The 24842-nt window shown below is 27.1% G+C and overlaps 1 protein-coding gene across 2 annotated transcripts in view; it reads right to left on the reverse strand.

Annotated features, from left to right (window-relative positions):
• Window positions 1-24122, reverse strand: part of LOC100215936 (E3 ubiquitin-protein ligase RNF25) — a 31670-nt gene extending 7548 nt beyond the window's left edge. Inside the window, exons 1-8 of one of the 2 annotated variants that reach the window (XM_065807474.1) lie at window positions 24040-24122; window positions 23787-23858; window positions 16672-16768; window positions 16519-16586; window positions 16215-16284; window positions 15112-15183; window positions 5011-5091; window positions 3659-3739 (exon numbers count right to left, since the gene is read on the reverse strand). In XM_065807474.1, the coding sequence (XP_065663546.1) occupies window positions 3659-3739; window positions 5011-5091; window positions 15112-15183; window positions 16215-16284; window positions 16519-16586; window positions 16672-16768; window positions 23787-23858; window positions 24040-24053 (555 nt within the window). In that variant the 5' untranslated portion in view covers window positions 24054-24122. Of the gene's footprint in view, window positions 1-3658; window positions 3740-5010; window positions 5092-15111; window positions 15184-16214; window positions 16285-16518; window positions 16587-16671; window positions 16769-17197; window positions 17343-23786; window positions 23859-24039 lie in introns of those variants that run through there. The other variant, XM_065807475.1, reaches the window with a different exon arrangement.
• Between the last annotated feature and the right edge of the window lie 720 nt (window positions 24123-24842).

Below are 24842 nucleotides of genomic sequence, written 5' to 3' on the forward strand. Positions count from 1 at the left end.
GTTAAGAAGCGTTACGCAGCTTGCATTTTGCTTGCGAAAAGGCGATTTGCCCACACACTCAGCAGTTTTGCGCTACGCAAAAACTTATATCTTTTAGAATATTTAAATTATCTTTTGATTATCGTTAACGTGACGTTTATTCAGAAGAAATAAAGTCGCAAGTAAAAGCATTTAACCGCAATTGTAAACTAATAGATTTTTTTGTTAAAGAAACAGTTTGTTTCATTTTTTTTTTTTTTTTATTAAAAATTAGTTAAAAAAAATAAAGTGTTTAAGTTTTATCTTAAGGGATTAAATATATAAATTCCTTTTAAATATAAAAATTATTTTTAGTCATAATAGTTAAAAAAATACACGATTTATTTTGATGTAAAAATTTTATTAATAACATATTTTGTTTATTGTTAATTCAATAACGTAAAGTTTTAATGACGTTCATTTAATTTATGAAAATAAATTATGATCACAATATGTTATCGGTAACTGATAAATAACAAAAAAAAACTCTATTTTTTAAAAACATTATTAAAAAGAGTTCACAAATTAAATAAGAAAAAATTTATTAACAATTGATAAGATAACCAAAAACCAAATGTAAAATCATAAGAAAATAAACAAATATTTTACGTTTCATGAAAAAAATACTTTTTTCAAAATAAAATTTAGTTTATATTTGAAAAAAATAATAAAAATGATTTTTTTAATAAGAACTTTGATTTTATTTGTAACTTTTGTTATAGTGAGAAAAAAAAAACTTTTTGTATGACTTTTAACGCGTTAATAAAATAACTTTAATTACAATGCGGTACTTGTAAAGACGCTAGTGACGCAATATAACTTCTAACGATGCAAAATATATTTGCTGAGTTGAGTTACTTAAAAATGCGTTACGCGTTTTCGCTATGCAGCGAAATCTCGTAACAAGGCCTGTAATATATAACTTCATTATAACTGTTCATATAACTTGAACTTCCAGTAACTCGAAGTACTTTGAAGTTCCCTTTGAACACTCACTAATGCTTTCTCATAAAAATCACTCAATAACTTGAACCCTTGCTAGCTCGAACATTTGCTCCAATTCGGCATTGATAATGTATTGTTTTTAACTTAGAGATTAAAACTTTTGAAAACTGAAATTGTTTTTATTTATTGGCAAAAGTTTGTTTTATAGAATATCCCGTTAGCAAATGTTAGAGTTATATATATATAACTCTAACATTTGCTAACTCAAACTATTTTCTTGGTCCCTTGTAGGTTCAAGATATTGGGAGTTCACTTTATTTGTATGTTGCTTAATAATGTTCTACTATTTATTTAATACTTACTATTTATTACTTAAAATTCATAAATTACTATTCTTAAAATTAATTTAATTTATATTGCAAGTACTAAATAATGTTAAATATACTATTTATATAATTTAAGTTAACAATAACTAAATAACAATAACTGCATAACTGATTTCTACAATAGTTAATAGTTCAAAATGATAAAGGCTGTTGTTTGTCAAGTATTTTGGTGAAAGAAAAATTGTTCTTGCTAGTAATAGCATTATTGCAGACTTTTTAACTAATGGTAAGCTTATTTTTTAATGCACATTCTTTCTTTATTCAATCTTCATTTTTTTAAATCAATCTTCAAGTTCTTCACAGTTCATTTTTGTCTTCTTAATATTTATAATTAATTTAGACTTAATATATGCCAAAAACAAGGTTAAGCTATTTAATTTAAAATCATAATATTTTTAGCTTCTAAAAAATTTGGTGACAGTGATATAAGTGGCATCATGTGAAATGGATGTGAAGTCGATTATGAAACATTTGTTGCCATTTTAAATGAACAAAATCTGGAAGTGGAAGTTGTATTGTTAGCAAAAAATAATGACCTCAGCTCTTTTGTCCAAAGTTTAAAGAGATTTTCTCCTGTTAAAGCTGTTTTTTCTGCTGTAGATAGTCACTCTGATCCTGTTGTATTAGATTTTCACAACCAAAAATCTACTATTCCTCAACTTCCAACTGAATCTACATTTTACCAAGACTCCAATTATGAATAAGATTTCAAGTTTATTATCAACTGCTGCACAAGCTGCTGAACCACCTGCATCTGCAAAATAATTTTATTTTGTTCTAATTGTAGTTTTCAAACAAGTAAACAGTATGTAATGATATCGCATCTTAAATTACATGGTCAAGAAGGTTCATTTGTATGTGAAAACTGTTTTTCAAAATGTAAAGTGTTAAAGGTTTGAAACTTCACAATAAAAACTGCTTTGCTCCTTTTGATACTGAAATTGAAGTAATTAATACTAATATTGATTTTAATATTGAAAAACCTCACAATTTTTAATTTTTGAATGAGAATAGAAAAGATCAACTTGCTGCATTAGCTCTTTATTTGCGAGGAAAATATCGATGCTCTGAAAATGTGGTCAACATTATCTTTTCAAACTTGCAAAATATTTTAATTAATAAATCACAAAACGAAGAGATTTCTACAATTTGTAAACAACTATCAACGGAATATTCTAGAACAAAATATTTTCAAACTGCTTTTAAAATGCCACAATTTCAGTTAGTATCCAAAAATAGTTTACATGAATGTTTTATTCCATTTAAAGAAATACTTCAGTTTATTTTTACATCAAATAAATATGATAAGTTTCTAGAGTATTTTTCAGAAATATCTATCTCATTGTATTCAGATGTAATTTAGGTGTAACTAATCCAATAGACAAATCTAGAGGAAAACACAAATTGTGGGTTTTATATTTTCAGTTGTTAAACACCACGCAATGCTAAGTAAATCTTTCTCAATATTCCCTTTAGCTTTAATAACTGGTTCTAAACCTGTTAAGGTAAAAAGCTTTATGAAATCTCTTCTTCTTGACTTGGTACAATCTCTAAATGAACTATCATTGATTGATTCTTCAACTTTAACAAAGCTAACGGTAAAAAATTCATTGTAAAGTTAAAACACTTTATTTGTGATTCATTAACTTGCGATGCAACTGCTGGTTTTAAAGAGGGTTTTAGCAAGAAAGTTGTGAGGTGCCGTAGAGTTTGTAATTCGACCAGGTTAGAAATGTTAGTTTATAATAAACATTCTCAGTTTAAAGTAACAGTGAAAAACCACCTGTAATAGAAGATTTGGTTATTCAAGGGAAATTTGGCAGTGCTCAAGTTCTTTCTATTTAAGTATCACTATTGATTGTCATTTCTCATGTCTTATTAAGCTGCTGTGTATTTTTCAAATGTGTCTTACTCCGGTTACACTGAGGCTTACTTCATCTCTTTAGAAGAAGCAATTGCAGGGCATCATACTCTTTTTATGTATTTATATCCAGATAAGTTTATACCAAAGCTTTATTTTTTATTCATTATAACACCAAATAATAACAAATGTTAGGCATTTTAACTTCAAAAAGATGCCTAAATATTTAAAATAAAAATATGCCTTTTAGTGCTATGAAGAGTATGGTTTAAACACTGTTGCATCTTTTTATAATTCTTTTGGAGAAAATAGTAATGGAATTCTTTGTGAATTAAATCAAGTTACTTTAAGAAAAAAGTCGTTAACTGCATCCAGATTAATGTAATTAAATAAATCTATATAAATAAAATCTTAACTAACTTAAATTCAACCAAAAGTATTAACTTACTAATGGAGCATCTTCATCTTTAGAATGTGTTACATCTGAAAAAAGATCCAAGTGAAATGGAGTGCGACATACAGGGCATATCTAAATATAAAAACAAATTTTTTAAATATTATATTAAATTTCAGATTTAAAATTGTTACTTGGTTCTACTAGTCACGGTTAATTAAATGATAAAATTTTATAAAACGTATTAAATTAAAAGTAAATATATACTATGTACATGTATAGTATATATTTATTGTTTATTATACATAAGTAAGATTTATAAAAATCATAATTAGAGTTTAAAACACACAACAGACAAATAAAAATGCAGAACAGAAATAATAAAAAATGCAGAACAGAGATATAAAAATGATAGAGATAAAAAAATAAAAAACTTTTGAACCTTAATTGCATGTTTTAAGATTTAATAAGTTTTTTGTTGTTTTTTTTTCAAATAATTTTTTTTTAAATGTCTAAAAATTTTTCAACATTAAACTTTTAAGTATAAATAAAATTTTATTGACAAATGAGGTTTATGTTAAAGCTGCATTACTGCATCATAGTGGAAATATTGCATCATAGTAGAAATATTGCATCATAGTGGAAACATTGCATCATAGTGGAACTTTATCATGATGATTAGCACAGAAGAAGTTATTATTGAAGTTTATAATGATGATTAGCATAGAAGAAGTTTATAATGATGATTAGCATAAAAGTTTATAGTGATGACTAGCATAGAAGAAGTTATTATTGAAGTTTATAATGATGATTAGCATAGAAGTTTATAGTGATGACTAGCATAGAAGAAGTTATTATTGAAGTTTATAATGATGATTAGCATAGAAGTTTATAGTGATGACTAGCATAGAAGAAGTTATTATTGAAGTTTATTATGATAATTAGCGTAGAAGTTTATAGTGATGACTAGCATAGAAGAAGTTATTATTGAAGTTTATTATGATAATTAGCGTAGAAGTTTATAGTGATGACTAGCATAGAAGAAGTTATTATTGAAGTTTATTATGATAATTAGCGTAGAAGTTTATAGTGATGACTAGCATAGAAGAAGTTATTATTGAAGTTTATTATGATAATTAGCATAGAAGTTTATAGTGATGACTAGTATAGAAGAAGTTATTATTGAAGTTTATTATGATAATTAGCATAGTAGTTTATTATGATAAAACAATTATCTTACAAACAAGCATACAAAAAATTTTCATAAAGATTTATAAAGATGAAAAGGTACAAGAAATTCTTATAAATACATCATAAAATATGTGCTTCACAATAAAATACTTTAAAAGAAAAAAAAAATTAATGCAAAAACTATTTTATGACATGAGAACAAGTAAACTACATACCTTTTCTTTATTTATTTCCAGGTATTTATTAAAACAAAATTTATGAAGAAAGTGATAACAATCCAGGCGAACAAAGTCTTGCTATAAATTTAAAAGAACCAAAATGAAATTAAAGTAATTGTTGAAACTAAATTTTAGGTTAACAAATAACAAATAGAACCTATATATTATTTAATAGACAACATAAAAAATTATAGGCACTCCCTAATTTACATAGAATAAAAAGTAATTATGAAAAATGTCATCTTTTTAATCTCAAAAGAACCAAATGCTAAAAAAACTAAACTAAATATAATACTACTTAAAAATGCAAAACAATCATGTATTGCAATAATCGCATGGGTGGTTACATAGTTATCAACCAAAAGGAAAAATATAAATAAAAACTACTAAAACAATTTAATAAATAAACAAAAAATATCCAAAACTTTATATATATATATATATATATATATATATATATATATATATATATATATATATATATATATATAATTATATATATATATATATATATATATATATATATATGTATATATATGTATATATATATATATATATATATATATAGAATCTCTTTTGCCATCTACTAAAATTCATTCTCTTGTTACTTGTCATTCAATCAAGTCTCATCCTTTTACTGTGGCTGTTCCTAAGTGCTCCAAAATTCTTATTTGCCTGGTTGTTTTTCCTTGAACATCAGTTCTTTGGAATTCACTTCCTTTACCTTGTTTTCTTGATTCATACAATTTGCAATCTTTTAAGTCATCTATCAATCATTACCTTGCTCTATAACCTTCATCTTTTCTCTTTCAGTAACTTTCAACTCTAATAGTGGTTGCTTGCAGCCTTTTTGTGATGATCCTGAATATATATATATATATATATATATATATATATATATATATATATCTTATCTTAATATATATAAAGGGCAATCTGTGTGTGTTTGTTTGTTTGTTCTCTATAGAAATCCAAAGCGCCGGACCGATCTCGATGAAATTTGGCATGGGGGTAGTCCTCGAGGGGGAGAAGGTTCTTAGCTGGGTTTTGACCCCGTACCCCGATCCCCGGGGTCAAGGGGGCCCAAAAATGGGCCCCCTGACCCCGGGGTCAGGGGGGACCATTTTTTGGGCCCATCTTTGTGTACAGATATCAGGTAAGCCAGTTTAAATATTGGCCCGGGCAACGCCGGGTAACTCCAGCTATCTTATCTTCTTATCTTATCTTAATCTTCTTAACATATATAAAGGGCAATGTGTGTTTGTGTGTGTGTTTGTTTGTTTGTTCTTTATAGAAATCCACCGATCTCGATGAAATTTGGCATGGGGGTAGTCCTCTAGGGGGAGAAGGTCCTTAGCTGGGTTTTGACCCTGTACCCTGACCCCCGGGGTAAGGGAGACCATTTTTCGGGCCCATTTTTGTGTACAGATATCAGGTAAGCCAGCTAAAATATTGGCCCGGGCAACGCCGGGTAACTCCAGCTAGTAAATATATATATATATATATATATATATATATATATATATATATATATATATATATATATATATATATATATATATATATATACATATATATATATATATATATCTATATATATATATATATATATATATATATATATATATATATATGTACCTTCTAACTAGTTATTAAATAATAGTTTTTGCTCTAACTGGGAAACTAATAGCTGAACATTTAATGATCATATATGGATAATAACTTTAATTGCTCTAACTAGTTATTAACTAATAATATTTGAAAATACATTTTAAATAACAATTTTTACTTGTGAATGGATATCTAATATAAGAATTTAAAGAAAGCAAGACTTGGGAGAAGATAGGCCCTTGACCTTTAAAAAGTCCTGTAAACAATGTACTTATGGAAATACTTTTGGTCAATGAGGCTGCATGAAGGCTGTATGGCTTGAGCAACTAAACTTTGAGTAGACACTACAAAGCTTCTCTTATATTAGGATTAAATGAAGAACAGCCTAATTATCTACAATAACAGGGAAAAAAAGAAAGTATTTACAAATGATGAAAAACTAACAATAAACTAGTTATCTAAAACAATCAGATGCATTATGGGTTAACAAAAAAAGATAAATTTAACTTTGCGATATGGAAATCTCTGCTTGAACAGCTTAAAAGCAAAACACTAACTCCTAATGAATGGGTTATTTCTGAATCTGCTGGGAAATTCTAGTTACGAGGCTTTATAAAACACCTGGCCTTTGATTTAGTTGAAACCTGCAACTCAATAGTACACATACCTACTAAAATTCATTTTATCAAAGGAACAAAACAGGTTGGTAATTGTCAGTTTTTCAGGTAAGGTCAGGCCTAGGATCATCATGACCATCCTGCTACTGGTATCATGAAAGGCAGTAGCTGTATCATATTCTGCTGCCATGTAGAATTGGCTAATGCAAATGCTAGAAGAAGTGAAGTGTTATGAATACTATCTAATATTTGTCATGTCTGTAGTGGTATCTATTTTTGTCTGTTATATAGTTGGAGGTGTCTTAGTTACTGTGTTAGCTTATATGTAAGTTACTATAAATGTATGTTTGCGTTCTACCTGAATGTCTGTTATACATTGAATAAATTATTGCAAAATTAACTAAACAATAAAAAGCTTGAAAAATAACATGCCATGATTTTATTGCACTTTGTAACTAGTTAAAATGTTTATATATATATGTACAAAGTGTAATGTAGCAGTGTCTGTGAAATGTAAACAATACAAAGTTTTTACACACTTGTGGCAGTCTACTGGTTAAATACTGTTTAAATAAAAAAACCTGTTGAAATAAAAAAAATTTTAAATTCTATCCTTTTTCAGTAAAAAAAATGTTCTGTAGATACGCGGTATTATCCAATGCTAGTTACGCGGTTTTGCTCTATCCCCGACGATACACACACACACACACACACACATATATATATATATATATTATATATATATATATATATATATATATATATATATATATATATATATATATATATATATATATATATATATATATATATATATATATATATATATATATATATATATATATGAAGAGCTCCCATTCAAAACCAGATAAATCCATATTTAAAAATTTTAACATATCTTGATATTTTTAAATCCTTGATTTCTGTTGGCAACATTCTAATGTCACTAACATAGCATACATTGACAAGGGTCATGGTTCACAGAACATAATATTTCCTTAGAACTTTATTTTACTGCAGTGTATTTTTGACTATAATAACTGCTTATTGCTGTTAAAATAAGGCCGCATCACTATATTAAAATTTTGTCAAACATACTTTAAGGAGGTTTTTAATGTCTGCAAGTTTTGCAGTAGACAAAAGTCAGGAACCTGTCACTTGTTTTGGGTTCATCTTTTAATAAAATGCTTTTGCTTTTAATAGTGACTGAAAATTGTTCTTACTTGTATTATAATCTTTCTCTTCATTTCACTTTAATAATGCACTTTCCTTTTGACTCATACAAATGAAGGACCATTCTCTATAGTTTTTGCAGTCCAACATGCAGTTTGTATGTTGCTGCTGCAGCTGTATGTTGCTGCTGCAGCTGATTTGAAATCATGCCATACCCATAAATTAACAAAGACGTAAAATTTCATTAAGTAAAATTTCTTTTGCAGTTCAGCTACAACCTAGACTTTTGACTCGTGCATAACTAAGTTTTTCAATTTTTTCCAAGTGGTTCATGCATCTACTTGCGGACCACTAAAACCAATATTAAACTCAGAAATAAATATTTCTTAAAACATCTGATATGAGACTGTGTTATTCAATACAGTTATTATACATCTTACATAAGTTTTACAACTTTTTAATTCAGGCAGCAGATATATGCATACATTTTTGCCTTCACTGTAATGACTTTCTCTGCCTCTCAAACTGCTAATAAATGTTTTCACACTATCCTTTTTTGCAACAGATTTGTAAGATATTCTGTCGCCACCTTGAGCCTCCTTTGGCAGGCCACCACTACCATGTGAACGTTTAGGTACTCCCACCAACTGGTTCTTTTTGATAGGCGGAATTGCATAAAAGAAAGTTGCACTACACACTTTTCTCTTCTTGCCAGTTGACTTTCTGCAATGAATTAACCGCAAGCAAGTGAATAACTGAATTTTCTTGTAGAAGCATAACGTATTCAACTTGCCTTTGTAATGTGCACATGCTTAATCAGTACTTGATCAGTCGTGATAACTTTCTTAAACAGGCAACTTCGAAACTGCTATTAAAACTATTTTCAAAGACTTTATGAAGCCATCAGTGAGAGAATTTGAAAAGAGGTGCTCAAGGCAGATAAGTGTGGTAGAAGTGGATGCCGTGGACCTACTGACATGTAGAGTCCATTATATACATCACATTCTTTTGCAACTGATCCCAAACTCTAATTCATCTACATCTTAGTAATTAACTAGTTCTCAAACAAACTCTAATTCATCTACATCTTCGTAATTAACTTGCATTATAACAGGTCTAAACTATTGATAACTAATTTGTAACAATTTAAAAATTAAAATACAGCTAACAATTTATTCAATGCAAAATGCAGCTAGTAACCATTATCATTTATTTTTTTTAACTTTAAGTTTTGGATGTTGTAAAGATCACCTGGTTTGTTTTGATAAAGTTATTTGTTTGTTGGATTTGTCTGACTTTGCACCAAATCCTAAACTGGAATTGTCTGCTTTTGCACAATATTAGTAACTTATTTATGTAATTACAGTAAGATAGAGCCTGCTTTAGCTTGAAAATCATTTATAAGACAATGACAAGCATTGTCTACTATACACAGTACACATAGTTTCGTTTTTGGTAAACATTGGATTTGCCTGGTTTTGCAAGGGAGCTCTTCTTATATATATATATATATATATATATATATATATATATATATATATATATATATATATATATATATATATATATATATATATATATATATATATATATATATGTCTATATATATATATTTATATATATATATATATAATAATATAGACATATATATATATATATATATATATATATATATATATATATATATATATATATATATGTCTATATATATATATAGACATATATATATATAGACATATTCTTATATATGTCTATATAAGAACAGCTCCCATGCAAAACCAGAAAAATCCAATGTTTACCAAAAACGAGATTATGTGTACTATGTATAGTAGACAATGCTTATATATATATATATATATATATATATATATATATATATATATATAATATATATATATATATATATATTTATATATTGTGTATATATATATATATATATATATTTATATATTATATATATATACATACATATATAAATATATATATATAAATATATAAAAACTTTCGTAAAGTGATTTTCTACTAATTTATATATATATATATATATACATATATATATATATATATATATATATATATATATATATATATATATATATATATATATAAATATAAATTAGTATAAATATATATATACATATATATATTTATACTAATTTATATTTATATATATACATATATAAATTAGTATATATATATATATATATACATATATATGTATACATATATATATATATATATATATATATATATATATATATATATATATATATATATATATATATATATATGTATATATATATGTATATATATATATATATGTATATATATATATATATATATATATATATACTATATATATATATATATATATATATATATATATATGTATATATATATATATATATATATATATATATATTTATATATTATATATACATATATATGTATATATATATGTATAAATACATATTATATATATATATGTATATATATATATATATATATATATATATATATATATATATATATATATATATATATATATATATGTAGTAGGCATAGAAGGCTTTATTCTTCATATAATAATATGTAAACTAAAATATACAAACAGGTTAGTTTTAGTATACACATAATTAAACTCAACAAGGATAATAATAACTATAAGAATCAGCACAATATATATATAATATATATATATATATATATATATATATATATATATATATATATATATATATATATATAAATATATATATATATATATATATATATATATATATATATATATATATATATATCTATATATATACATATATATATACATATAAATTAGTAAGAAATCAATTAATGAAAATTTTTTTCATTTAACACTGTATTTCATCAATAATGACTCATCAGAAATGAATGATCAAATTAATGAAACTTCAATTTATACCAAAAAATAAATTACAGGAAGTCGCAAATGTCTTAACTACTGTAAATTTTCACACATTTGTGGTAATGCTGACACTATTATAAAAAGAATTCTTTAGAAATGATTAATTATGCTTTTTTAGAAAAATATTTTTTAAAAGGGGAACTTAATGTAACTATTATTTAACTATTATTTGAGCTCATTTATTTTTATAGAATTTTAGGAGAAACTTTTTTTCATACCTGCATTTAGAAATTAATTCCGATTTTTTGTTTAATAAAGATTCTTGGTTTGCATGTGTAATTATTTCAAACTTTTCTTGTAGGCATAGTATATATTTTTTGGAAATATTGTTATATGCAGGTGCTTTTTTAAGGATAATTCAGTATAAAATCATCAATATTTTTATCTTTTAATTCCCATATATATTTTGACAGTATGGTCTCTTTTTTTTCAGGAAATGCTGATCAACCAATTTTAAAAACACTTTTCCTATGTTAGTGGAAACATTTTTGCTATATGGGGGGTTGAACCAAATTTTATTTCTAGTTCTATTTCGCTTTTTTGTATTCTTTTTTTCAAAATTTTCAGAATTTTAGTTCAAAATTTTCAAAACTTCTTTTTTTAAGGGCATCTTCAAATATTTGTTCAGAGGAATTGAATCCATTTTCATTAGAGGAGTTTTGGTTTAGCCTGTTATTGATTGAAATTGGGATTTGTTTTAGAATTTGGGGTGGATGATTTGAATTAACATTATTATACAATAATTCAACGTTTGGTTTTTTGAAAGGCTTATATGAATTTTCAAAGAGGTTAAATATGACATCAAGTAAGTTCACAATTTTTAAATTTATGTTTATTTTGATTAAAGCCAATATTAAAAAAAAAATTTATAATATCTTTTCTAGTTTTATCGAGCTGTGGACCAGATTTTTTACACATTACTATTAAACCATTGTCGCGATAAAGGCCTAAATCATTTATATTGATTATTTTACTTAAGAAATCTAAAATGTATAGTCCAACAAATTGACAAATCTCTGCTCCTTCATAACTGCCCATTGTTACATCAAAGCAGTCATGTATGTTTTTCTTTTTCCAAGTTTCCTTATTAAAATAAAGTAAAGGTTTTTCTACAATGTTTTATTATACGGATTGTTTCTTCAGGAATAACTGTGTGGCTTTTTGCAAATTCAATTGTTTTATCTAAAATATCTGCAGTTATTAAAGGGTAAAAATCACTAATATCAAATTGAATAAATGTACAGTCGTTTTTATTTTCGATTAAGGAGAACCAATTTATAACATCAGTGGTATTTTTCTATTATTGCAAATTTAATTTATTTCTAAGAATATTATTAATTTTGTCCAATTTAATTTTGCTTACATGTCCTATCTCACTTTTTGAGGGAACCAATAACCTACAACGAAGTTTGTTTTGAAAATTTGGTTTATGGTCTTTTGGTGTTAAGAAGGTTTGGACAGGGGCAGTTGATTCAATTCTGTTATCAAGGTTTATTTTTTTAGCAATACTTTGCGCTTCTAAATTAATTGCGTTTTCCAAATCGCAATTAATTTAGAAGCGCAAAATTTCTTAAAACCAAATACAAACACATCACCCGTGTTTGTATTTGGTTTTAAGAAAAAATGGGCTAATTTATAATCGCTCTGTTCTTTTAAGAACATTGAGCACTCTATTTTGCAGAATAGATTTTAAAATTGTTTCTATATATACATATATATATATATATATATATATATATATATATATATATATATATATATATATATATACACATATATATACAGTGGGCAAGCCAAATTATTAGTTACAGTTTGTTTTTTCACAAAAACTACAATTAAATATAGATTTTAAATGAATAAATTAGCTTCTACTCTTACATTCTTAAAGATTTTAATATCAATAATAGCTATTTATATTTTTTTAATGAAGTTGTAACATTCGTAAATAATTGTGGCAATTTTTAGCATTGAAAAGCCAGAATATGCAAAATACATCTACCTGCGAAATACATCTTTTTGCATATTCTTTACAAAATTACTATTTGCGCGACAATGCATGTGTAATAAATGAAACTTTTGTCAACTGTTTAGTGTTTTTGTGACCCTGACTCATTTTAATACATCAATTAGTAATTTTAACTAAAAATATTTGAACTTTGGTGCCTAAAAATGGGAAAAGCTAAAGATATATCAAACAAAAAAAATTTCAGTAATATATTCTTCATTAAAACATTCAAATCACTCCCAAAGAGAAATTGCAAATTTAGTTAACATTTCTGTGATGACAGTAAGCAGAATTGAAGGTAAACTTGATAAAAAAAAATACCTGTACAAAGTGCCAGAATTGGAAAATGTGGGAGGCCACGCATCAACACCCTGAGAGATGAATGGGCAATTCATTACTTTTATGTTAAAAACCAAAGAAAAAGTACAAAAACAGTTACTAAAACCATACAAGAAACCAGTATCAAGATTTCTAACAAAACTACAAGGCGTTGAATAGCAGAACTGGGGTTTAAATGCTAAAGACCTTCGAGGAAACCTAAACTTACGTCAGCAATAAAATTAAAATGCTTCACTTAGGCTAAACAACACCAACATATCTCTGCTGAAGATTGGGAAAATGTAAGCAAATACTTATTTAACTGTTTATTACAACAGCATCACTGATTAAAACATTTATATGAGTTTTTACATTATTATTTTTATTTGTTTTCAGATGTGTTTCACAGATGAGTCCCAATTTGAAATATTAATGGATAATTAATATTTTGTTAAACAAAGGAAAGAAGATAAATATAACCCATAAATAACACCCTCCAAAGGTGATGGTGTGATCAGTTGTAAGTGGTAAAGGCAGTAGCCTTCTTTATATAGTTGAAAAGGATGAAAAACCAAGATAAATATAAAAAAGTATTAGCTACCAAATTATTTCCTCAGTTACATGATTGGTTTTCTGATCCATACAAATGCATCTTTATGCATGATTCTGCCCAATGCCATAAAGCTAAATCAGTGACAAGATATTTAGAGTCAAAAAATGTTACTGTTTTACCATAGCCTGGCAATTCTCCCAACTTAAACCTAATAGAGAAGGCCTGAGAACTTTTAAAGCGGATAATTGGGCATGATACTAAAACCAACAAAAAAATTCTCATAGATTCACAAAATAATTCCAGGCATAAGGAATTAAAAGCAAATGTAAAGAAATCAGGAATTAAAAGCAAATGTAAAGAATTGCATCTAAAGTATGCCAAGAAGGATACAAGCAGCAATTGATGCAAAAGGCGCCTCAATGATATACTAAAAAATATTTTGTATTATGAGTTTTTATAAATAAATGCTTAAAAATAGTAACAGTGTTTAAATAAGTGTTTTACTTTTTAAAAAAAATATATTTATTTAAGCTAGTAGCATTAATATTTATATAAAAATTTAACATAAGAATACTTAAAAAAGGTTAATTATAACCTTTTTTACGTATTCTTATTTTATGGTTATATATATATATATATATATATATATATATATATATATATATATATATATATATATATATATATATATATACATATATATACATATATATATATATATATATATATATACATATATATATAAATATATATATATATATATATATATATATATATATATATATATATATATATATATATATATATATATATATATATATATATATATATATATATATATATAGCCTCATAATATACAGCAAACAAATATTTATTCAACCTGAAAGTTTTCCAAACATATAGAACATACACAACTTGGATGGTTATTATCACTTAAGCAATCTTTAGCATACTAAAAAACAATTATATTCTATGATTAACATTTTATTTTCAAAAGCAGTTTCATAAGAAACACATCAATACATTAACACTATTTGAAAACTTGTTGCATGTTAAGTGCATTGTTTAAAAAATTATTAATTTATAATAAAAAAAGTAGGGTGGGGTAATGTTGGTCTATGGGGTAAAGTGGGTCTAATTAACATTTATTAGATTTTCAGAAGAAAGGCTTTATGTAAAAGCTTTTTTTTCTTCCGTATGTTATAGGTGGTTAAAAGAGCTCTTTGAACTTTAATTATCAGCTTACTGAGCAAATTTTTAAGTGAATTTCTGATTCAATATGGAACATACATTTAAACAAAGATTTTTATTAAAAATCTTTGAAAAAAGGTATTCAAAATCAGTTTGGACATACAAAAAAATGTTTGATTTTGAAGAAAAACTATTAGATAATTAGGTTTAATTAGTTTTAGAAAAAGTGCATACTTTTTTGAAACTCACAACACAGTCAGGTAGGGTAATGTGGGTCTATATGTCGATATGTATTGTGCCGTTAAGAATCTTATACTTATACGGCAATAAATACTTTTAAAATGAAAATTAATGTTGATAAAAAGTCCGGCTATACTTCTAGATTCCTTTTTTTTAGAGTCAATAGCAATTATTGACTCATCTAGATGATCATTAAAGATGTATTAAAATTATATTTTCTATCGAAACTAGTAGATAACGCAGTGCAGCAGATTTAAAGCATAGCACATTCAATTATTAATACAAACATGATGTTTTTGTAAATGACGATCTCTAATATATAACAAAAACTTTTAGTTAATTTTCAATTGAGCTTCTGCTATAAACTGTTCCTTAAACAATTTATAGCGAAATTAAACATCTGAACACTCTAAAGTTTGAATACTTGAAATACATTTAAAACATAAAAACTTTTTTTCTCATTTTAAAAAGTTTTATTTTTTGATGTAAACAAATATTTATATACTTTTTTATTTCATAAACATCTACAAATATAATAAAAGATGAACCTACTTCAATCAATTTGAATAACATCTCCTCCCCTTTATGTTTATATGACAAATCTTTAAGGTTTTCCCGAATACTAAAAGAAGTAGTATGAAATACTGTAATTACTAAATAATACAATTCACAACAATTATATTATTACTGCATAGTATATTTATTCAATCTACAATCAATTTACAAATCAATCAGTTTATTCACATTAAATTTTAAGAAAATATTTATAAGAATATTTTCAATATATTTCATAATAAAATTTAAACTAAAGTGTGATTAAAAAAAACTATTGTCAAATTAGAAAATAAATTTTTACCTTTCGCAGCATTCATCAGATAAACCACGTGAGTTAGGAATAGATATAGAAGGCACTTGGTTTGGATACTTAATGGAAAAGAAATTTTCAATAATTGTAATTTTTATAAAATAAAAAGTTGAATATGGCATGACAAACATATATTTTACTAACCTCACTTGAAATTAAAAACTCTAGAGTAAGGTATACATATTTTTCTGATAAATTTTCTGCTGTATATGGATGAATTATGATTTTTAACTTGGCAGTGCTAAATATTAAATCAACATTCAATTTTTTCAAAATTTATATACAAATATTCATTATTTAAAAGATCATAATATGTAATGTAAATACTAAATATATGTTTAGTTATACATACTAAAAAATATATAAAAGAAACAGTAGCCGAAATAAACTTTATATTAGAAAAAACATTAGTTAACTATTTTTATGGCAGTTATGACATTAAATCATTTTTGGTTAAATTTTTCCATTGTGTTTTTATATCTTTGTAAGACTTTTATGCAAATCAAAATTTTTTTGTTATGACATTTTTATACTTAAGCATTAATTTAATGTAAATCAAAATTTAACCTTTTTGTTAAAGTTTAAATGAATTGCCAGAAAAGTTGTTTAAAAACAAATGTTAAAAAAATACATTTTTTTTTTAGATATATACAAAAAGTCTTCAAATTACCTTGGTACAGAATACTCCATACTCCAACAGCTTTTTCACTCATATTTTTTAAAGAACTGTTCAATATATAAATGTATCTGAGGCTTTCCTTATTGTAGAAAGTTTAATAAAAGAGTTACCTTATATTAAACCTCAAAAAACAAAACTAAATAAGACAAAATATTTTTCCAAAAGACAAATCCATCTCCATGATACCAAAGATTCACAACTAAATAACTTCCCCTCCCACCTTTATTCTTTTTAACTCCAATATATAAACTCTATAATTATAAATAATTATTAATAATAATTATAAATAATTATGTTTTTTAAATAATTATAAACTATTATGTTTATAAAAGTATAATTTAACATAACTTAACTTTACACAATTTAATCTGAATGATAATAAGCAATTATTATTAAATTTGAGTGTAAGCCAATTTGTACAATATTACGTAGTTATATATAGGTTGTATAGTTATATATAACTTATAAATTATATAGTTATATATAATATTTAACAGTTATAAATAAACTACACAGAATTTTATATTTGGTCAACAAACAAGTTTAAAAATTAAAAACTTATAAACTTAATTTAATACCAAGCCTTTTTTTTTTCTACACAAAAAAGCTGCAGGCCACAAAATTAAATAAAAACAACTCTAAAAATCATCAACAAAAATCAAATAACATAAAAAATTGCAAATAAAGATATAAAGACAATTGAATAAAGAAAATACAAACAAATAAGAAAGTCCAGATGTTCCCAGAAACAATTAAACAAACATAAGTGTTTTGAGATATTAAAAATATTAGATTTAATGACAAGAAAAAATTTAGGTGGAATATGAAATAATACCTTTTTAAGGCAATAATGTTGTTAGTTCAATTCTATTAGTACTTATAGTGAATTTTTTTTTTTTTTAACATCTTCGCTTCTAACAAGGCTGCAAGCAGCCACTAATTAGAGTTGGAAGTTACTGAAAGAAAAAAGATGAAGATTGTAGAGCAAGATAACGATTGACGGATGGCTTAAAGGATTGCAAATTATATGAATCAGGAAAGCAAGATGAAGGAAGCGAATTCCAAAGAGCTGATGTTCGAGGAAAAAACTAGACAAATAAGCGTTTTTGGAGCACTTAGGAACAGTCACAGAAAAAGGATGACACTTAATTGAATGACGAGTAACATGAAAATGAGTTTTAGTAGATGGCACAAGAGATGCTAGCTCTTTAGAGCAGTGCCCATTATGGTATTTGTAGAAAAGAGAAAGAGAAGCAACATTACGACGATGTGATAATGGTTGGAGGTTGGAAGAGCAGGTCCAACTATGTTTACAATGCGTTTTTGCACTTTGTCTAAAAGAGAAAGGGCATCATTAGAAGAACCGCCCCAGATATAGCAACAGTATTCCATACAAGGCCGGATTTGAGATTTATAGAGATAGAGAATAGTAGGGTTTTTCAAAAACAGTGGTTTTGAAAAAACAGCTGTTACTGTTTTCCAATTTCAAAAAAAACAGCTGTTAACAGCTGTTTTTACTGTTTTTTAAAATTTTATAAGAAATTAAAATAATGACACAACTTAAGGAGCAAAAAACGTCAATGTCCTTATATTTGTCAATGTCGTTTACAAAAATAAATTTAGAAGCTTTACTTGAAGAAGACTAAATAAATAAAGCTATTAAAAAACGCAATTTTTAAATTTTATTAAAGAATGAAAAACTTTAACTATTTATTCAGCTATTCGAATACAAACTACAATTTTTTCTTCATTTTTTATAATAAAATTTTAAAAAGACAAGAGCTTTAAGTGACTCGTCGGACAAACGCGATCTAATTTTTGTGCAAAAATTTGTGCAAACTGAAAAAACACGCTCAACGTCAGTTGATGTTGGTTTAATACTTAAAAGTGCATTGAATAATTTTTGAAGGTTTTCTGTACGTTGTCCAGTGTTCTTATAAAGAGTGAATTCCGATTTTAACCATTTGAAATCTGATCCAGTTGTTGTTGTTGTATGTTCTTTATGAAGAAGCAAGTTTAATTCGTCATTTGGTGATAGACTAACATTTACAGATTCGGATTGTATCGACTCATCTATTTCAGTTTCTTCATCAAATCCAAACAATCGAGAAGCAAGACGACCGGCAAATATCAATGTTGCTTTTTTTGGAGTAATTGAAGGATCTTTTAAACTCTTTAATTCATAACATCCTTGTTCAATCTTTCATCAGTACGGATTTTTAAGTTATTGTACAATTCTTCACTGATTTTGCTGTTTGATCATTGACAATTTTTTAAACATAAACTCCAAAATTATTTCAGCACTTGCTAATGTTGCATCTTCCTGACTTAAACGTTGAACTGCAAGTTTTATCGGTTCCATAGCATTATAAAGATTACGAAGAGCAATAAAATCTATTGAATCCAAAATGTGTCGCATTGAACTCAAATAAAGTCTCTCGAATTGCCATTTCAGTTTTAATAATCGAGTCCAACATGGTTGGAATTACTCCATTAGCAAGTTTTTCCTTAATTATTTCAACAACTTTTGCTTTCTTCTCGTTAAAATCTTCAATAATTAATTTCATGACATCACGTTCATTAGCTGGAAGTTTGTAACCATCTCGTGATATAGATTGACGAATATAATTGTTTCTAGTTATTGCTCTAATTGAAATACCATCAGTTGCTATATCTGTAACTATTTCTTTGAGGGATTTTCAATTGAAAAATTCAAAAATTGATTTTGTCCTTTTCTCTGCTGTTGGTTCTTCGTTGGATGTGCCAGCTGCTGACCTTTCAAAATCAATTCCATGTGTCTTAAGATGTGCTTTCAATGTAGTTGTAGAATTTCCAGAACAGACAATGATTTTGTTGCATCGCGAGCATTGTCCTTCGAGAGATTTTGTCTTTTGATTTTTTCGTTTTGTAGCAAAATCCCATACTGACGACATTGCTGAAATATATAAGCATTGTTATTGTATTCTTAAATCAAATTAAAATGATTTAATACGTACTGCTAAATGTGTTATTGTTAAAAACACCCAAGATTTTACTTTCTTCTCTTTGAAAAACACAAGGAAAAACACTAACTTATCACCAATACGCAATATTTTTTAAACACGAAAAAGTTGTTAAAAACAGTAATAACAGTTATGAAAAAACAGCTGTTTACTGTTTTTCATTTTTGACCAAAAAACAGCTGTTTTACTGTTACTGTTAAACAGTAATGAAAAACCCTAGAGAATAGAATTCGAAGTAAGAAAGTGGCGAGCTCGATAAAGAGATGCAACCTTAGCAGATGCTAATTTTGCAACTGATTTGATATATGGTTTCCAAGAAAAATCGGAAGTAAGAGTTAATCCTAGAAGATAAAGAGTAGATGACTCATCGAGTACATCACCGTTCATAAATATATGAAGATCTAAGTTATTGCGATAACGATTGGCTGAAGAAAATTGAGTTTTATCTGAATTAAAGTTCACCAGCCACTGTGAGCCCCATGCTGTAGCAGAAGTGAGAACCTTTTCAAGCTCAAATGCCCCCTCCAAGCAATCAGAGATTGTTGGCTTCTTATCGCGACAAGAATAAATGGTAGTATGATCAGCAAACAATACCACCTTAGATGTCAGAATATCTGTAAGATCATTAATGAATATTAAAAAGAGTGTAGGGCCAAGGATAGAACCTTGAGGAACCCCTGAAGTGACAGAATAAGATAAAGAGTGCTGTCCATCGAGGACAACTTTTATACTACGATTGGAAAGGAAGGAATCAATAATCTTAAAGATGTTGCCAGATACACCATGAGAAGAAAGCTTATGGAGGAGACCAGCATGCCAAACTTTATCAAAAGCTTTTGAAATGTCAAGAGCAATGGCCTTAACCTCTCCACCTTTATCTAATGCACGATAAAACCTATCAGTTATTACTATTAGCAAATCAGCTGTAGAACAAGAAGATCGAAATCCATATTGATGGTCAGAAAGTTATTAGATTTAAGATGAGAAATTAAATGTTTGTTAATTTAAGATTCAAAAACCTTGCTTATGATAGGAAGAAGACTTATGGGACGGTAGTTAGCCGAATCAGATCGTTCTCCAGAATTTTTGAAGATAGGGATAACAGATGCCGCTTTCCAGCAGGCTGGAAAACAAGACTCTGAAAACCATTTGTTGAATAGTTTTGAGAGTATAGACGACAGCTCTGGAGAACACTTCTACAAGACAATAACAGGTATGTTGTCCGGGCCACAAGCTATAGAAGAGTCTAGGCAGGAAATCACTTTAGATACAGAAGCTGGAGTGAAATGAATGTCAAGCAATGGATCAACCTGTTTGCTAGCAATATCAGGTAGAACGCAACTAGTGGAATCAAGAGATAATATTGAAGAAAAGCAAATAATTCAGCTTTGTCTTTAGGTGAGGTGACAAAGTCTGAGCCATACAAGAGAGGTGGAATTAAAGATTTGCCCTTATTATTGATATTATTAAAGATTCATGACTTAGAATAGCGAGTTTGGCATTAGACAAAACCTTTTTACTATTGTTTCTAGCAGTAATAAACAGACGCCTGTTTTCTAGAGAATTGTGTTGCTGATAAATATGGAAGTAACGGTTTCGATTGGCAATCGCAGCAGCACAGTGTGAGGAAAACCATGGAGGAGAGTGAGACTTGACCTGGAATCGTCAAGAGGGAACAAAAGATTCAATGCCAGCCTGAATCCACAAAGTTATGTAAGAAGCACATTTGTCGACAGGAAGACAAAAGATTTCTACCCAAGGGCAATCACGAAGAAAATCACGGAAAGAATCCCAGTCAGCTTTACTGTAGTTGTAAGAGGTTCGATAATAGGGGGATTCAGGTGATGAAGAAGAATAAGATAATAGTTTTAGAGAGATCAAACTGTGATCAGAAGCACCTAAGGGTGAATGTGGAGAATCTGAGCACTGACTAGGATCAGAAACAAGACATAAGTCGAGTAGAGAAGGTAAATGATTTGGGTTGTCAGGAAAGCGAGTTGGAAAGTTGACTATTTGAGTTAGGGATTGAGAAAGGCAAAGGTTGTGGGCTTTAATGCCTGCAGAATCACTGACACTAGAGCCAAGCCATTCAGAGTGGTGAGCATTGAAGTCACCGACAACAACTATATTAGCTGATGGATAAAGAGAGAGGGTATGGTCAATATGATCAGAAATAACATCAAGAAGAGTGCAGTCTTGAGATGAAATAGAGCGATATAGAACAAAGAGAAAGGCAATAGAGTGAAGTGGTGCTAAACGAAAGCACATGAAAGAATAGTCTGTGGATTCAAACCTAGTTTTACGACAAATGGGTGAATTCTTAGGAATGTAAATGCCCAGGCCAAGCATGTGACTAATGGAGTCTTTACGAATTAAAGGAAGATAACCATCAACACTAAGATGAGACAGCTGAACTCAAATTAGTCTCACAAAGAGCAAGTAGGTCTGGTGAACTTTGCAAGAGATAAGACTCAACAGAAGAAAAGTTACTTCAAAGACCACGAATATTAGTGAATGATAGGTTTAGAGAACTTGGTGATGATGATGGTTTTTTGTGTTTTATAGTTTTTGGTACATTATTCATTTTTAAATTAGATTGAAGAACTTGACTCAAAGTATAGATAGTAATCAGAACACTGTCTAATAGCCCAAGCAATTACCTCATTACTATTAATAAACCCTAAGCCATAACAAAAGGTTCCAAATGTAGCCTCCGCAATGCACACCAAAAGTACAAACAGGGACACCATCCATGCGCAACATGGCACTGTTAATACTTTGATATTTTTCAGCTGTTGATGGAATCAGCCTCTCTGAGAGCTACCACCGAGTTAGGGAAACCTGACTACCAGCCGGCCTCAGAACCATAAAACTGGTTCTGAGGCCGTTTTATATGTTTAAACATAAACACACCCATGGTATTTATTAGTAAGCGACCGGGGCTATGGCCGGGGCCAGGTTTGGTAACAAATAGCCGCGACCGGGGATGAGTTTATGATCAGTGCTGCATTAATATTGATAGATCCTATAAAAATGTTATTTTTAATTAAAATTTATGATATGAGTTATAATTAAAAACAATACTTTTATAGGATCTATCAATATAAATGCAACCCCGGTCATAAACCTGGCCGGGGCTGCATTAAAATTGATAGATCCTATAAAATATTGTTTTTAAATAAAATTCATATCATAAATTTTAATTAAAAATAATATTTTTATAGGATCTATCAATATTAATGCAGCCCTGATTATAAACCTGGCCCTGGTCATGGCTATGTGTTACCAAACCTAGCCTTGGCCCTGGCCCCGGTCGCTTACTAGTATTTATGTTCTATTTTAAAAATTAATGGTTTAAAAGACAACTTAGCTAAAACAAAGAAAACAAAATTTTTGCATTGAGGTGGCTTCCCAAATTAAACTAGCAACAATGTTTCAGACAATTTTATCTATTTCCCATAGATGTAATAATTAGAATTGATAATAACTGAATTTTGATTTTACATCTAAAAAATATAGAATACCCATATTGTTATTTGCTTTTAAGTAAATGTCACCTGCTTGTAAATAAATGTCACCTGCTTGTAAAATCAACAATAAGGTCATCCATGTAAATAGATTTTATTGCTTCCAACTCACTATCAAAAATGCTACAAATAATATTTTTAAAAATTATCTATAATATATAAATTAATTAAAACATTAAAATTTAATAAGGAAAAAATAATATATACTAGGTGTGAGTATATATATTTAATTTTAATATTATATTTAGGATAATATAAATACTTTTAATATTTATCATTCAATAAATATAGTAGTGTAACATACCTATTCAATTCCATGTTTTGAAATTAAATATATGAAACTCCTAACTTTTGAAATTGACAATTCAAAAAAATATATTATTGCTACAAATTGAAAGGCTTTTTATTTTAAATTGTGTATAAAAATTATTCAAATTATGCAAAAATTATTTATTATTAAACCAATTTAAAATTATTTAAACTTTGTGTAAAATTATCAAAAATTTGTATAAAATTATTTAAATTTTGTATAAAATTTTATTAATTTTGTATATATATAAATAAATTTTGTATGAAATTATTAAAAATTATTTATATGTAATAACTTAAAAAAACTTTTTTTTTTAAATCGACAGTTTTGTTTAGATTTAAATAAAACATAAGTTTTGTTTTAATCAATTGTATAAATCAGAATGTATTTCTTTTTCAATATATATGGCAAAGTATATTATAAAAAAAGGATAAAACTGAAAACTGTGCTAAAAAAATTGGGATAAAGTACCCATACCTCTAAATAAAAAATTACATGCAAGAATTGGAACTACTGTTTTTTGCTTTTTTGAATGGGAACTAGTTTGCAATTTTCATCCAAACATTGTATATCATCATCAGTGAGTACAATTAACACAAAATGATCAAAAGATCATCTGTATTGTATGGAAAGGAATGTATAACTTTAGACAAAATTGTTTTTGCTTTGCAATTATTGTAGTATTTGTAAACAATAGTTTCTTAACACCTTTAAACTGTTTCTTAACTGGCTTTTAAGTAGGAGAGCCCAGCGCTTAACTAATTTTAATTAGTTTGGCACTGCACTCTCCTGCATAA

This window comes from Hydra vulgaris, chromosome 10, assembly GCF_038396675.1.
Source record: "Hydra vulgaris chromosome 10, alternate assembly HydraT2T_AEP".
In the NCBI taxonomy this organism is placed as follows: domain Eukaryota; kingdom Metazoa; phylum Cnidaria; class Hydrozoa; order Anthoathecata; family Hydridae; genus Hydra; species Hydra vulgaris.